This window comes from Mastomys coucha, unplaced genomic scaffold (assembly GCF_008632895.1).
Source record: "Mastomys coucha isolate ucsf_1 unplaced genomic scaffold, UCSF_Mcou_1 pScaffold21, whole genome shotgun sequence".
In the NCBI taxonomy this organism is placed as follows: domain Eukaryota; kingdom Metazoa; phylum Chordata; class Mammalia; order Rodentia; family Muridae; genus Mastomys; species Mastomys coucha.
The window spans coordinates 123,941,141-123,957,886 of record NW_022196904.1 but is presented as its reverse complement, the minus strand read 5'-3'; the positions used below and the strand labels follow the sequence as shown (position 1 = coordinate 123,957,886).

At 42.6% G+C, this 16,746-nt stretch overlaps 1 protein-coding gene across 2 annotated transcripts in view; it reads right to left on the bottom strand.

Annotated features, from left to right (window-relative positions):
- Dock1 (dedicator of cytokinesis 1) overlaps window positions 1-16,746 on the bottom strand; it is a 506,850-nt gene that overhangs the window by 378,606 nt on the left and 111,498 nt on the right. For both annotated transcript variants that reach the window (XM_031388636.1, XM_031388635.1), the window contains exons 19-22: window positions 15,263-15,360; window positions 10,657-10,746; window positions 10,235-10,335; window positions 3,371-3,505 (exon numbers count right to left, since the gene is read on the bottom strand). In XM_031388636.1, coding sequence (XP_031244496.1) covers window positions 3,371-3,505; window positions 10,235-10,335; window positions 10,657-10,746; window positions 15,263-15,360 — 424 coding nt within the window. The remainder of the gene's footprint in view (window positions 1-3,370; window positions 3,506-10,234; window positions 10,336-10,656; window positions 10,747-15,262; window positions 15,361-16,746) is intronic.

Genomic DNA, 16,746 nt, shown 5'->3' with positions numbered 1-16,746 from the left:
TCCTTGGGAATGCAGGACTCTACTGTCTCTTAGACACAGCTGGCACTTAACTTGTCTTCTGCACAATCTTGGCTCTTAGAAACTGCATGCTGTTCTAGCAAAGAAAGTTAGCTTGAGTAAGGCTGGTTCTTGCTGAGACTGACCTGAGAGACATGCAGACTGAAGACCCTGACAAGGAAAGAGGGCACTGCTGAGCCACTAAATGGGGTACATCCTGTATCCTGCTCAGGTTAGGTTTTAGTCTGAGCATATGATGCAAGAGGACATTGGGAAAAACTACTGCGACTATGCTATAGTACTATGGACAAACAGAGAGCAGCAACAACTGAAGGCTTCAAGGAAAGTTCAGGCTCTGGCACCAGGGATACATAATATGGTAGAGTCATGGAGGAGTCAAAGTCCATAGGGCAGAGGGCAGAGTCTCTTCTGATACCTTCTGAAGATGGAAGGAGTTCATAAGAGCCAGAAGGCAGGCTCTCTGATTCCCAGAGGGGCAAGTAACAGAATGTGGAGGTACCCCTTTGGTGTAGGCTCACTTCCCATGTAAGATGTCCAAGTGAGTCTTATGTCAGTGACCCAGTAGGATATGAGTTAGTACCTATAAGAAAAGACCTGAGCAGAAGTTGTATTCTAACGTCACATTCTTACGGGCAGCTCTGTGTTTCCTAGTAGTCTATCTGTTGCTCATGTAGTATCACAATGATTGAAAATACTAAAGATGGTGATGACAAGAGTCTCTAATGAAAAAGAAAGCTTCACAGAGCCTACATGAAGATGACTTAGAACTTGAGATGAGGGAGGAAAATACCAAGCATTCAAAGCACCAGATGCTCAAGGTTGAAAGTATGAAGGTGAGACCGGAGACTCTCTAATATATACTTACTATAGCAACTTTGATTTTGTTGAAGGTACCAATAAACTCTGAGTGAACTCAGTTCCCATCTATCTCCCTTAAAGCTAGGGCTGGCATGTGACAACATTCTGTCAATGAGATGAGAAAGCTGAAAGAACCTGGCATAGCTGCATACACTATAACCTGATGTCACTGCTCAAAATACAGGTATCCTGTTAGGAAAGGCAGAGCCACCATTGAGGCCATGAGAAAGAGAATCTCTAAAGATAACAGGATAGAAAGAGCCTGCATGCAGAGAACATGAGGACTGCATGGAACAAGGGAACAGGAGCCAAAGGCTTCCCCAGACTAGAAGTTGTATACATGGTGGGTGGGTAAAGGAGCCTCTTCTGCCTAAGCCACCTAAGTGGATTTTTAATGGTGACAAGAAAGCAAGCCTATTCCCTAACCGCCAGAAGACTGATCAAACTGAGCAAATCTAAGATACCATGGTTCCAAGAGCTGCATTACAGGCATAACTCTGAATTATAGGCATAAGGGTGCTAAAGTGAGAGACATTTCCTACATTACATCCAGCTGACTTCAGTGGACTGATGGGCCACAGTCATTTCTAACACAGCGCTGCTGTTTAAAAGAGTCAACATTTGCTATGACAACCCAAATACACAGGCCGTTCTTGTGAATCTCTGAGGAATGAGACAATCCTGGCTGTAGCTACTGGAGACACTCATCGAATCCCTGACTCAGCAGCACATGGATCACACATGGGACAAAATTAAAAAGTTTTTAAGTAAGCCATGATAAAAGCCACATCACCTGGCTATTATAGATTTTCTTTCTAGTTCGCCTTCCTACCTTACTGTAAGGAGAGAATTTAAAGAAATGAGAAAAACAGGGGCCGGAAAGATAGCTCAGTTGGGAAGAAAACTTGCTGCCAATGCTGACGACCGGAGTTTGATCCCGAAAAACTTCATGGTGGAAGGAGAGAACCGACTCTTACAAGCTGTCCACTGACCTCTACATGTGAGACATGACATAGAGAGAGAGAAGAGGGCAGTAATAGGGGAGAAATAATTAAAACGAAGATTTCAAGGGCCACAGAAGTTCTCTGTCACATAACTGGCATGACTGAAATAAAAACAGACAATATACAGGAAAGCACAGGCAACTTTACCTTGTCCTCATTCTCACCTAACAGCGAGAAAATCACTGCCAGCTTAAGCACCCTAAAAAGGCAGAATCCGTACACATGAAGCACCATGTCCATCCCCAACAAGTGATAAGAGCATGCCTTTGAGATGCCAATCAAGGGCAAAGCCTCATGCCTCCGACCTTGAGTCTTCCTAGGACACTGGCTTAACCATGGGAAGCCTAGGGTGAACAGAGCATACTCAGCCCATGCGCAGGAAGGGCTGCCCAGGCCGTGGTAGATACACCATTTCTGACCACTGCTGGTCTCCACAATCAGTAGCTCACTGCTGCGGCGTTCCGTATGCCTTCTTCCCCTTTCCTCTTGCCATTCATGAACATATCCACGTCAGTCAGGTGAAGCCGAAGCTTAGAGAAAATACGTATAGATAGTTGTCCAATGAACTTTAGGCCGGGTTTTCACTGATAACATGCTGTGTGCCCTGTTCTCTGCAAAGCAGCATGTTCTGTGATTGGTGGATTCACAAAGCCCATTTCTGTGTGTACCAGAAAAACACCAATCAACCTAGAACAGCTACCAAGTGCACACAACATCCACTGTAAGTCACCAAAAACAATGGCACCCTCCAAAAAGAAGCAGAGTCCACGCCACACCCTACACCTTGACTGTCCACCTGCACATCTCTCCCGCTGGTCTCAGATGCTGGGGAGATTGCAAGGTGACTTCGTTTTATCAGCACAGCCATGGAGGTTTTAAGTACCAATTTATAAAAGACCAACATTCTCTGAAATACTCGAGTCACAGATATCCCAACTTGCTTCAAGAACAAAATTAACTAAAAAGGTGGTCACCTGCCATGAACCACTCACTAGTCAGAGTGCCCAAGGGTGTTCTAGTGACTGGAGAAGCGCAGAATTCTGCCAAAAGGAAAAAAAATGACCAGGGCCCTGCTGTGCTCCCACATGAGACAGTACAACTTGATTTTGGCTTTTCCTCCTCATTGCTTGTTTCATTTCCGTTTGCTCTTGTGGGGCTTTTTGCTCTATGAAGATATACTGAAAAGTACTGCCAAGCCCTTGGTGGATGCCCAGCACTGCGTGACAAATGCTTTCAGGAGACAGTTTGGCTCACAGGCACACTTCGGAGCCTTTGGGATACCACACCCTCTGCAGGGACAGCTGCGGAAGCTGTCAGGGTCAGCACGGGCAAACACACATCTGCCCTTTATCGATGAGTGTTTGGTCATGACAGAAGGCAAGAAGGACGAGGAATCAAGGACAGAGAGGAGGACCAAGGTGGGAGAGAGGAGGAAGGGGAAAAAAAAAGGGGCAGGTGAAGATTTCATAGGGCCTTCGCTGAACACTTACTGATTGAACAGTACCCGTGAGCGCACTATGAACTTGAAGATGTACTCCAAGGCTTTTATGGCTTTGTACAGCTGCTCATTGATTCCCGGCTTCTCTGCGCTGGCCACGTAGGTCCGTAACACCTTGGTCAGCTTCCTGATCAAGAGGGAAATATATGTCAATCAAGGGTTCAGAAATCCAAACTGGACACTTAACTGAGAGTGAAGTTTACAGCATTACTTTTATTCTGATTTCCACATACGAATACATGCATATTCATAAAGGTTTTCTAATCAGGCAGAACACCTGATAAAATACCTTCCTGGCAGGGTAGGAATTTTACAGGGGTAGGATGAAATATTTCCTCACTCAGGACCATCAGCCACCTGTTCAGATTAGCTAATTTGCTGCAACTAAAGACCTTGCACTGAACTGGAAATTTTTAGATGGCAATGCAAATAAACAGTGCTAAATTTTAAATGAATTTCTTAAGGATCTCTAGTAAGAGGGTAAAAAATAATAATAATAACATTTTTAGAATAGATATTACATTACTTAGTAATGGCATTCACCCTAAAACATTCAATTTTTAAAACATAAATAATAACTGTATTTCTCATGTTCATATTTATAAACTGGGATCATAAAACAAATCACTAACATGAAAAAAGTTTACACAAGTCACAGCACATACAAATTCATCAGGATTATTTTTCAAATTATCCATCCCATGGCAGACCTCACTATGGAAAGTAAACACAAACGAATTGTCCACTGTGACTCTGTAATTCACAGCTTCTTATGTTTTGGGGGTTTGGGGTAATGGGGCTTGTTTATTTTTGTGTTTTAACACAGAGTCTCTCAATGTACTTCTGCTGCCCTGGGACTATTTACTATTCAGTGGTTCTCAACCTGTGGGTTGAAACCCATTAGGGGTCACTTATCAGATATCTTGCATATCAAATATTTACATTACGTTTCACAACAGTAACAAAAACTGCAGTTATGAAGTAGCAACAAGATAATTTTATGGTTGAGGATCACCACAGCATGAGGAACTGTATTAAAGGGTTACTGTTAGGAAGGTTGAGAACCACTGATAAACCAGAAGGGCTTCTGCCTCAAGAGTACTAAGATGAAAGATGTGTGCCACCACACCCAGCCATAGACACCTTTTCACAACATTCTTGGCACAGGGAAAAGCCTCAGATTTTCCTATTTTATTTCATTACATATAACCAGAGAGTTCAAATGGTAACAGATTCATTCAGACCTTCAGGGTATGTGAAAAGGATGATGTAAAACAAACAAACAAAATTTGAGTAATGTAACTTTTAAAAAGTGATCAGTATCATTAATAAACAAATACATGTGAGTTAAAATAAGGCAGGGATGGGAAAGCAGCTCAGGAGGAAGACGCCTGTGGGGGTGGGGGAGCTCAGCATCCAATCCTCAGCACATAGAAAAAAGTAAATAATACAATGATAGAAGCAAATAACAAGTGAAGTGTTTGCCTAGTAAAGACAAGAGAAGGGGGAAAATGAGAAAGATACTCTTTCAAAGGAAACCTACGACCTCAATCAGGGTATTTTCTCATTGATACCAGTTACAAGCAAAAATATTCCAATCCTTTGACATCAGGAAGTCTACTTTATAGAACTCATACAGCAACAATTACTCATGCATTCAGTAACATCTCCATCAGCTTCATCTACAGCAATAAAATATATAAGGAATACGATGCCCATTCTGAGTTGCAGAAATAATTTAATTATGAAAGAGAGGAGAACATTGCTCAGCTATTACGTATGCAAAGGGAGAGGCCAGACAGGAGGTTCTATCACCACTAACAGGGATTGGTGGGGCTGTTGGTTGAGTTCTGTTCAGTTCGGTTCCGTTCGGTTCAGTTCTGAGACAAGATCTCATGTAACCCAGCTAACATTCACTACAAAGCTGAAGATGACTTTGGACCTCTGATCCCCTGGCCTTCGCCTCAAGAATGCTGGGATTACAGATGTGTGCTATCAGACCTTGTTTATGTGCTAGGGATCAACCCCAGGGCTTCTGAGCCCTCTACCCATGGAAGTATATCCAAGGCCACACCTTCCAAGTCTATGCAAAAAGTTGCTGGAGGAAATACATAGTAATACAATAATCTCATAAACTACATGTGCATCTCTCTGGTCCAGCAAATTTAGTCCTGAAAGAAATGAATGCTGTGTCTATAAAACACAAGAATTTTCAGCCTTATGCAAAATACTAGGAACCCCTGCCCCCCGAACATCTATCAATAATGACTGAACAAATCATGGGAGTCAATTATGACTAAGATTTAAAAAAAAAATCCAATTCAAACAATGACACATAGAGCAATATGGACAAAGCTCAAAAGCATTATGCTGAAAGAAAAGGCCAGGTGCACAAGAGTTCATGGTGTTTAAGAGAAGACAAAACAGAGCTCTGATATAGAAATGGGAACATGGCTGCTTCTTTGAGAGCGACACTGACTCTGAGGGCAAGAGGAGTCTTCCTTGTGTGGGGGAAATAATATGGTACAGACATCTTGTCTCTGGCACTAGATACAAGGATGGAAAAACTATTTCATGAATTCATAAAATGATTCTTCCTACACTACTGTAGCAATGAACAAAAATCTTTCAAATTTTATTCTCTTTAAATATTTACTTATTTTTAGGTGTACGTGCATGTACCTGTACTAGTTTATATATATCACATGTGAGCAGATACCCACAGAGGTCTCAAATCCTGGGGAAGAGGAGTTATAAGTGGTTATGAGCCAACATGTGGTTCTGGGAAGCAAATTCAGGTCCTCTGCAGGAGCACTAAGTACGTGCAGTCACTTCTCCAGGCCCGCTTCTGATTTTTAAACAAGCAAAAATACCATGGTGTATAGGTTGAGGGTGAGGGGTCAGTGGGTAAGGGTAAAGTGCTTATCACACAAGAATGAGGACCTAAGGTTAATCCCCAGGACCCACTACAAAAGCATATGCTTGCAATACCATCGCTGGCAAGGCAAAAGCAGAGGAGAAAGATTTGTGCAATTTACAGGCCAGTGAGTCTAAGCAAGTCAGTGACCTCTGGGTTCAGTGAGAGGTCCTGCCTCAAAAAACAAGATGGAGAGAGAGATGAAAGAGGCCTTCTGACATCAGCACTTGACCTATGCATGTACACACACCTACACAGACATATATGTATATACAACACACATACACACCTTTTTTTGACTTTTTAATTTTTTTTTAAAATTATTTGATATGTATGGTTCTTTTGCTTGCATATATGCCAGTGCACAACATGTGTGTCTAGTGCTCTCAGAGTGCAGAAGAAGGCATCAGATTGTCTGATGAGTTGCAGAGTGTTGAAAGCGGCCATGTGGGTGCTACATATCCAAACTGATCCTCTGAAAGCACAGGCAATGGCTTTCCTCCGTGAGACACCCTCCTGCCCCCTAAATACAATGCTAATTAGATAAAAAAAAGTTACATTTGTAAGTGTCCAAATAAATAAGAAGGTGTTTCTGACCCTGAGCGGGTTAAAGCACTCCAGAAAGGAAGCCTGAGCCATTGTGGGGGCAGTCTGTATGATGCTGTAAACTGTGTGTTCTGAAGGTTGGCCTATACGATCCATCTGCCATGGAGTCTGGCACTGTGATTCATTCATTGGGAAGTGCCCCAAAGCAAAGGCCACTCCATGAAGCCTCTAATACCTGGCACAGGGCTGTCTTACACAGCTCCTGTTATTTTTCCAAGATTCACAATAGCTTATCTCTTCACCTCTATTCACATCACCACTCAACAATAATAACAACAACAACAAAAGAAAAAAATCCATAGCACACTCTTGAGAATGAGAATCCTTCCAACTCATTAATCAAAGAAAGGATTGAAATAATAATTATGTTCTACAAAAAGAATGGCCCAAACCCAGAAAATAAGTCTGCATGGCCATTGCATGACTACACAAAGGTCAAAACCTCTAACAGAAGCCAAAAATGGGGCAGAGCAAATGGAGCCTCAGTTATACTCATGGGGCACACGTGGCAACCACATGAGACCCCGTGCATGAGACAGAAAAGAGTCACAGCACGAAGGTTACATGAAGAGTAGTCCTCATAGGAGCACCTCCTTCTCTTCTCAATGAGATCAGTACTGGTCACAGCTATGGTGTCCCAGCCTCCATGAACTGTCAATGCAGGGAGCTATGCTGGAGCTGAGATGCTGAAGGGAGCATCCAGTGCTGGGAGCTTTCTCTCTACTCATATAGCCTTTGAAAGGCAAAAGATGTAATATGCCTTCAATCCCATCACTAGAGAGGCAGAAGCAATTGAACCTCTGTGACTTCGAGGCTATCTTGATCTACCCAATTTCCCTATTCAAGAATAGGGAAATATAATGAGACCTGCTGAGGTCTTCAGGGAACAGGATGAATGGAGGTTCTTAATAGATAGTGCTGTAATTTAAACTGATGGACAAAACATTATGAGTACGTGGAATGGAAGGAGATAATATGTAGGGGCAGCTTTCACTGGGTGCTACAAATCATAAGTCAAAGCTTATTCCTTTGGTGTGTCAAAGTTTGAATGCTCTGTTGCTGAGGAACCAAAGTTTCCATAGAATCAAAATTTTACTGTTTTAGAGGCTGAAGAGATGGCTCAGTGGTTAGGATCACATCCTGCTCTTCCAGGGGAACCAAGTTTGATTCCCAGAACCAATATAGGGCAGCTTACAACTGCCTGTTACTCCAGTTCCAGGAGAACTGGTGCCCTCTTCTGGACTCCACAAGCATGTGCACTCACATGCACATACCTGCAGCCACATAGACATATACACACATAATTTAGATGTTTTTTTTAATTGATAAGAAAACATTTTTTACTGTTTTAAGTATAATGACAAATATGTGAGTTCCTATTTTTTATAATTTACCAAGTAGGCTCTTTTTTTTTTATTAACTCTTGTAGTTGATGTAGAAAACAATAGATTCACAGCTTATCAGAATGTGGTACAGACATCTACTTCCAAAACACAAGCCTTTTCAGCAAACAGCACAGACAGAACAAGAGGATGCTGATTCTTGCCTCTGTTTCACCTAAGCTTAAAGACAAAATGAGGCTTTAACTTCTCCCATTGATTACTTTCCCAAAACCTAATGTAGCCTATAAGTTTGAATTTCTGATCCTCCTGACTCCTCCCTCAGAGAGTGACCCATCACACCCAGGCCCTAAGATGCTAGATCTGAAACTAAGAGCTTCAGGCATACTACACAAGTACTCACTCTACTGAACTATACCCCAGGGACTCCAACTCCACTATTTTATTTTCTACCAGTGAGCAAGGATAGGCACATACCAGGCAATAGATACTACAGGTAGAACTCAGCAGTGCTATTGGCTCCTGAGTTAAAGTATGAAAGCTACTCTCAAAACAGATGATTAGCCCTGCTTGAAAGGAAAAAATTAAAATCAGCTACATATGGAGACCCTGCTGCGTCCTTAGACATCTGGCCACATCCACAATCCCTGAATAGCCATGCTTAGTCACTAGGGCAAGAAGGCCCCCAATTTGTTCCTTTCCCAGAGAGTCTATAAGAAAATGTCCAATATTTAAACCTACAGGGCATCTCCACTGAGCCAACAGAGAGCTTTGAGTAAACATTAACAGAAGACTAATAAAAGGTTCTATACAGCTTCCTCTGCAAGCTTGAGTAGCGTCTGCAGTTGCTACCCCTGCCAGAGACTCTACCCGCCACCTGTCATAAGCATGCAGGATGGGACAGGAGGGGATCTGCAGCACAACACTAGGTTGTGCCACCCACTGGCTTCAAGGGCTGGCATCCCAGGACCTTGAGTTCACAGCTACACAGTCAGAGAAAACAGGCTTTTACAATGTCTCTCCTCAGAACCACAGATGGGGCCCTGGACTCATTTTATAGACTCTAAGTATGGTGTTCTTAAAGAAATAGCATGACTTTTTTTTTTTTAATTTTTTCAATGCAATTACACAATACAAAATTTGAATACATGTCATTAAATCCCAACATAAGAGAGTAAGTCGAACCAAGTAAATGAACCCCAACAACTGCTTAGTGCTTGCTGTCTAAGCATCAAGGTTTATTCTGAGTACTAATAACTCATTAGAATTCTCAAACAAGTCTACAATCATTTCCTTTTTTTTATAGACAAAAAGGCTGAAGGCCAGAGAGGTTACGCAAATTGCCTAAGATCACACAATTCATAAAGGACAGAGCTGTCACTTAAGCCCATGTACCCTGCATCCAGAATTGTGTTACCAAACAGAAGGTAACCTATCTTGTTGGCCCAAGCCCTACAAGTTCCCTGTATGCTCAGAGAGGGCTGGAGACAAAGATCCTACATAGACAGAAGAAAAAAAAATCTAAGTAGTTTAAGCTAAAATTTGTGTAAGAAAAGGGAAGACATACTTTAAGGAGTAAGAAGGCTTGCTAGAGAATACAAAACTGCATTTTATGTACACTAAAAAAAACCCCAATAACCTCAAAACAGAAACACATCCATTTATTCATTCATCAGTTGCTTGTTGGGGGACTGCAGTGTGACAGGAAGCAGCATCCATACATCAGCTTCATCGAACATAAGCAGAAATTCTCAAAGATAAATGGAAGGTGTGGAGGAGAACGTGGATTTATTCCACAATGTAAGGCTAATTTATCATACATCTCTTTCAACAACATTTTCAGGTTTGTTAAGAAGGAAACAATAATACAAAGTATGCCAGTAAAGCCAGAGTTTTGAGTGGAGAAATGTATGGTCATAGGCCAAAGTCACAATAGAAAATTGCAAACATCAGAGAAGAAAGCCGTGGTTTGAAATAACACAAGAGAACTCACGTGTAGGCTAGTGTTGCACTGAAGTGTTTCTTAATGTAAGTTTCCAAAACAGGATTAAAATGTTGAAATTTCCTATCCGCGATTAGTCCAATGATAAAGACCTATCAAACATAACCAAAACATTCTCGTGAGTGGGATATGGAAAACCATTCTGGAATCTTCCTCTGTGGTGTTGAGGAAATGAGCTGGAAATTGTCCAGGCAGAGGCCATTCTCAGATTTATATCTGCTTACTCTAGAGAGGGTATTAACATAACTATAGTTTCACATTCAAAGTATATTTGAACTCCTCCAGGCTTCCTTTTTGATTGACTCTACAAGGAAAGGCTTTCAAGGTGACAGGGATGGGTCCCTTCCCCCTTCAAAGGCTGCAGCATGAAAGAACACCTCACCCTCTGAGAGGATGAAAGGGAGGCCCCTTACCAGCGCATCAAACACCAAGGTATCAAACGTCTCACTCTCAGAGTTCTCCATCATGATGTTGAAGAGGGCATCCAAGGTGTCCTGCAGGAACTGCAAAGACACAAGAGGTCACTGAACATCCCTGCACCCTACCTCCCCCAACCTAGCACAGCCATGGGCTCCTGTAACACATCAGCTTACCCACTTTCCCCCAGTCAAGGAATAGTGGTACACACCCGTAATCCCAGCACTGGGGAGGCTAGGACAGGATACACTATAAAGGGAGTCCCAGGCCCAGCTGAGCTACAGAGTGAGACCCTGTCTCAATAAATGTATGAATTAAGTAATTAAACTAGTAATTTCCAAGACTTTATTCAGGTAACGGGTGGTTGAAGCAAAATTTCACATAACTGAATTCCACACAAAGGAATTTACCCTTGGCCCACCAGAAGAAGGCTGGAGCTGGGAGATGCCCTATGTCACCCACTCCACTCAGACACCCTTCTCAAGTCTCTTCCACATTTTCATAAGGACACATCAGATTCATTCTTACCCAACCACACATAAGAGGCCATGAGTAATGGGCAGAAGTCACAGAGCACCATTTCAGCTGAGAAAGGAAAAGACCTTCTACTAGCTGAGCCATAAAGAAGAAAATAACAGATAGTGTATGCCTGCAGCTGAGGAGCAGAGCAGTGTCCTGGAAAGTCTGTATGCAACACCAGTAACTGGTACACTGTTACTACAGTCCACTGAAATTCAACCAAAGAAATGACCATATAGTAGCAAAGCCAAGTATCACTCATTTAATTACAAAAAAATTAGACTTCAGAGATATATCACACAAATACCACACTCTAAAGGAGGTGTAAGATGAACTGGACTGGATTCTACTGGACTAGTGAGATCCCCAATGGTGGGGATGCCAAAGAATAAGAGAGACAGCATATGATAAGATACTGCCCATGAAAGAACAAAGTAAGAACGCCTCAGCATTAGTCAATAAGGACACACAACTGAAACCATGCAGGTGCCCACGCCCCACCCACTATAAAGGTCATCACCAAAAAGACAGATGACAGTCCAGCATGGGAGAGGGAGCAGAAAAGTGGGGGCCTTTGGGCACTCACAGCTGAGAAATATAAAAGAGTACAGAGGCTCTGGAGAGCAACTTGACAATTCCTCAAAAACTTAAATCTTTATTAACCCTCTAGCTCAACGGTAGCATTTCTAGATAAACATCCCAAAGAAAAACACAATGTTCACACAAAGCCGGCCAAAAAGACATAAAGCAATACTGTTTATCATTGGAAAAAAGTAAATGATACAAATGTCCATCGACTGAAGGACGGGTGAGCAAAGTGAATGCTTTCTGTCTATCCCTATCTATCCTCCCATGGGACCATCATTCAGCCATGTCCTAGGAAAGCTACAGCATGGACACTCTGTCCACTAACTGACTCAGAAGCCACACGGCACAACTGCATTATATCAAATGTCCAAAAGAGGCGAATACAGGAGAAGAAACTAGACTGTGGGTGCCAGAGGCTCTGGGAAGCAACTGCTGATAGGTTTGAACTTTTTTTATGGGTAGAGAAACTGCTCTGAGTTCGTACTGAGGATTGTAACACAACTCTATAAATATATTAAAGCTATTGAACCGAACAGAGTAAAAGGGGAAATTTTATGGTATATAAGTTACATCTCAAAAACAGGGGGAAAAACTATTTTTAAAGAGTAAGTGGGTGAAGTGGCCACAGGCAGAATAACAAAGGGGTGGCTGCATCAGATGTTCGGTCCAGATTTTGAGATGCTCAGCTTGCACAGAGCACCCAAAGGCTCTCAGAGACAATACAAGGGATCTTATATGCCTTTTGAAGCATGAGGACACAAGTCACAGGAACCTCTTCCCAAACTAGTGCCAGCTCCAACTACCCACCTGTGCTTCATGCTCTAAAACCAGAAGAACTGGCAGGAAAGCTGGGGCTCAGAGAGACAAGAATCCCCACTACTATTCAACCTCTACTACACAGAGAAAATGGGACAACTAGTAAGAGATGAACTCCTGTTTCCATTAAGAACTGAGTCTGGACATTGCACGATCTTTATCAACTCTGATATTTTAGGTCTATACAACCTTGTTACATTCCCCATAGTTTTCAGATTGTAAATCTTTGCAAAGGTCAAAACTTCATGCCATCTGCTAACAGTCTAGTGTCCCTGCCAGCAGGCTCTCTGAGTAGCAAGCCCACAGTTTGCTACTCACAGTTCATGCAAACTCCCTGCCATAGGCCTACCAATGGCATTAAAACAGATGACAAGGTCGGCAGCCCAGAGTCAGAACTGGAGAAAGCAGAACCTCACTCTCCCGACACAGTACCTGGTAGACAGAGACAAGCATCTGGAAGGGATCCCTACATAGAGCCAAAGGCCTGCTGCTCAGCCACCCCTCCCCTTACTCTATGAGCTACCAAGTGAAGAATCAGGCAGCCATCGTCATTCTCCACCTTCATGTGAAATGATTTTCTCCAGCTACATGTACAAATTCATTTCTCAATCTATCAGGCACTGCTGTCCCTCCTCTACCAGCTATAAAAACACACAAGGGAGTCATGGAATGAATGGAATATACCCCATCATTTATCAATGTCTCTAAAAAAAAAAGAAGAAAGAGCCCTATAAAACTATACAGCTTGAGTTCTACTGACCATCAAAACTGTATGGCTTAGACAACTCAGTTCATCTATCCAGGAACAAGCATGGCTAGAATGTGGTGACAGGGGAGAAGGAACCAGGTAAGGCTAGGTTACGTTGACCCATCCCAGCCAGGAGAACCGATAATCACCAGAAGAAGGGAGAGATAGGAAAAGCACTTCCTTGGGCGAACATTCAGATATAATAATACATTAGCTATGGGGAAATGGAGAAGAGGACAAGATGATTCTAGATTTTTGTCCTGGTGAGATATCAAGTCAATAGAAGTATCATGAATGCATGACACTGGGACTTCAAAACAAAAGACAATATTTCATTAAATGCACCTCTTTAAAGTACTTTAATTTATCCACCCAGTTTCCATCTGAACTGGGGATTTAGAACCCAAAGAAGTCTAAAAAGCAATTAATGTTGTCCAAGCCATTGGTACAAGAGCAGGACTGAAGAGATGATTAAAATTTTAAGATTAGTGAGAGCATGTCTGAGCGGTTACACAACGGATGCAGGAAAGTAGTGCAACCAAATTAATTCACGCCAAAGTTAAGCACATTGCTGGTTAATTAAGGCCATTTTAAGTAATTAATTTTCCAGAGATAAGACAGTCCCCTACTGCATGCTCCTCTCACAGAGGGTAAAGAACTGAAGAGCCAATGCACCGACTAAGCAGTCCAGAAATGTTCTATGAAACATCATAGGCCACTGGCTAGCTTAGTGTCCCCGGGTCCAGAGGGATCACCTGATGATGATGACATTTCCATGTCATTCAAGAACCTTATATGGAACATGGTAGAGAAAGCAGAGGAGGGGGTAGAGGAAGCAGTATGGTAGAAGCACAAATTATTAGAGAGCAAAAGGGACAGGAGTTCAGATCACTGCTCTGACTAAAGGCTCCCAGGTCAGGAGGACACTGAGTGGAGAGGGTCTGAACAAGGAACCATACCTACACAGTACAGAGAGTGTCTGTGGGGTGCTCAGCTACAAATCATACAACTATATCATACCTGCTCACCAAGGCTCAAGGCTCAAGGGGTTAAAAAGACGGTAAGAGCCAGAGATCAAAAAGGTGCAGAGTGAAAGTATCTTCTGAATTTATGGGCTTTACAAGTTGGAATCTATAGGTTCTTAATTTATTTTTTCAAAAAGGACATGAAGTTGGAGAGGAGAATATGAGGTGTTGGGTGAACCTGAGGGGAGGAGGGGTAGGGAAGGAGGGGTGAATATAGTCAAAATGTATGAAATCCAAAAATAATGAAAATATTAAAAACAAATACATGCAAAAGCAAAACAACATTAATTAGTAGCTAACATTTCTCCAGAGTCAAAATGTGAGGCTAGGACATGAGCTCACTCACACAGGTAGGAAATGATCAGGTACAACCCTTAGTGCTTATAACAGTCTACCATGCCCAGAGCTGGCTATCCTGGTCACCTCCGAGTCAAGCAGAGAATCACGAGTCAGTAGCAAGGATGGTGACAATGACCATGGTAAGAATGAAAACAACCCAATACAAACAGGACGTCCCCATGGGTTAAAAACAGACCACCATGTCCCAGGAAACACTAAGAATCTAGAGAAGAAGGCAGTGACTGACATGGCTGAAGGAGGCCATTGAGCATTGTCAACACAGCACTGAGGACTCATCAAAAGAAAAAACAGCATGCAGAGCAGATGGGTTCAAAGTTCACACTTCCAAATTAAGCTGCTTAGCCCTTCCAAAGAGAGCTCAGCAGTGCTGTGCACATACAAACTTAAGTCACTGTTAAGGAAATATCACCAGAATCTTACCCTCTTCCTGTGTGGGTAGCCATCTAATAAGTGTTCCAGGGGTTAGCAGCTGCCTCCAATAGAAAATCAGTGCATAATAACAGGCACAAAACATAAGACTAAGCCTCCCTCCACAGCCCACATTACCTTCACCACTTCACCACCATCCACCTTCATCAACTGCCTCAAGTTCTGCTGCAGAAGGTTGGTGTTAGATCTCCACTTCAGCAGCCCCAGGAGGTCCACTGCAAAGGGAACAGCAGAATCAGCTCTCCCTTAACCACAAGGACTTTGTCATGAATTCATACAGCATGTGAGGTGAGATCTCTGCAAACACTTCTCAGAAGAAAACTCAACCCGATTTTAAAAGGTTCACTTGTTAAATACTTCATTACTGAGTGCTAACGTACGTAATAGCAATATAGTTGAATTCACTATTTCCAGCCACATTTACCATGAAATGATTTCCATGTAGGAGCTTTCAACATGCATTTAGGAACCAAATGGGGCAGAGAGTGATTCCCACCTTTTGGAGGCAACTGCTAACCCCTGGCACACTTACTAGATTCTACCCACACAGAAAGAGCTGCCAAGGCCTTATTCCCCAAATGGCTCTTCCTGCTCAAGAACAAATGTCTATGTTTCTAATAATATAAAACAAATTTAAGTCCTGAAACTACAAACTGGATAATCTGTGGAACCACAAAGACTGTAAAGAATTGTGAATCCTCTTTGAGCAGCTGCCTGCTGCCCTCTGCACTGTTTGTGGGTCGTAACAGAAAAGTCCAGGATTGAATACACTAGCTTTCAAAGGTCCAAAGGAAGGGGGATATATCTGTGTTGTGTGTCTCTGTCTCTGTCTCTGTCTCTGTCTCTGTCTCTCTCTCTCTCTCTCTCTCTCTCTCTCTCTCTCTCTCTGTGTGTGTGTGTGTGTGTGTGTGTGTGTGTGTGTGTGTGTGTAGACAGGTGCATGCACAAGTGTATGCGTGGAGGCCCAGCCCTGAGTATTTTATTCCTCCACTACCATTGTAAGACAGGGTCTCCCACTGAATCTGGAGTTTGACTCCATTCAATGGCACTGAGCTCCAGGAATGCACCTGTCTGTGGCCACCCACTCCCAAGTGCTGGGGTTACAGATACATGACACCGCTGCTTGCTTTTGTGTGGGTGCTAAGGACCCACACTCATATCCTCATGCTTTCAGAGCAGACAAACTACAGACAGAGACATCTTCCCAGGCCTTGGGGTTTTGGATGGTTTGTCTTTTTTTTTCTTTTAAAGCTCGAAGGATTTTGCTTAAGACATTAAGATGTTCTTTAAGGTAGGAAGACAGGATCTCAGCCCTGTCTAGGACAGCCCACGTGCCCATACTCTCTCCCTTACAATTATATTTCTACACCATTACTTGCAAAAATTCAGCTGGCAAACTTCATCTAATCTACTGATTATGGGTAGCGGGAGAATCAGCTACAGAAGAGACTACAAGCACCAAAATAAACAAATAAACAAATAAATAAAGCCAAGGCTTCCATTAACATGGAAAGCAAGCATATAATTTTGGATCTAGTGTCGCGACCACCCTCGACCAGCAAGAATGACGCAACACACTCTCGGGCTCTTCTCCTGCAGTT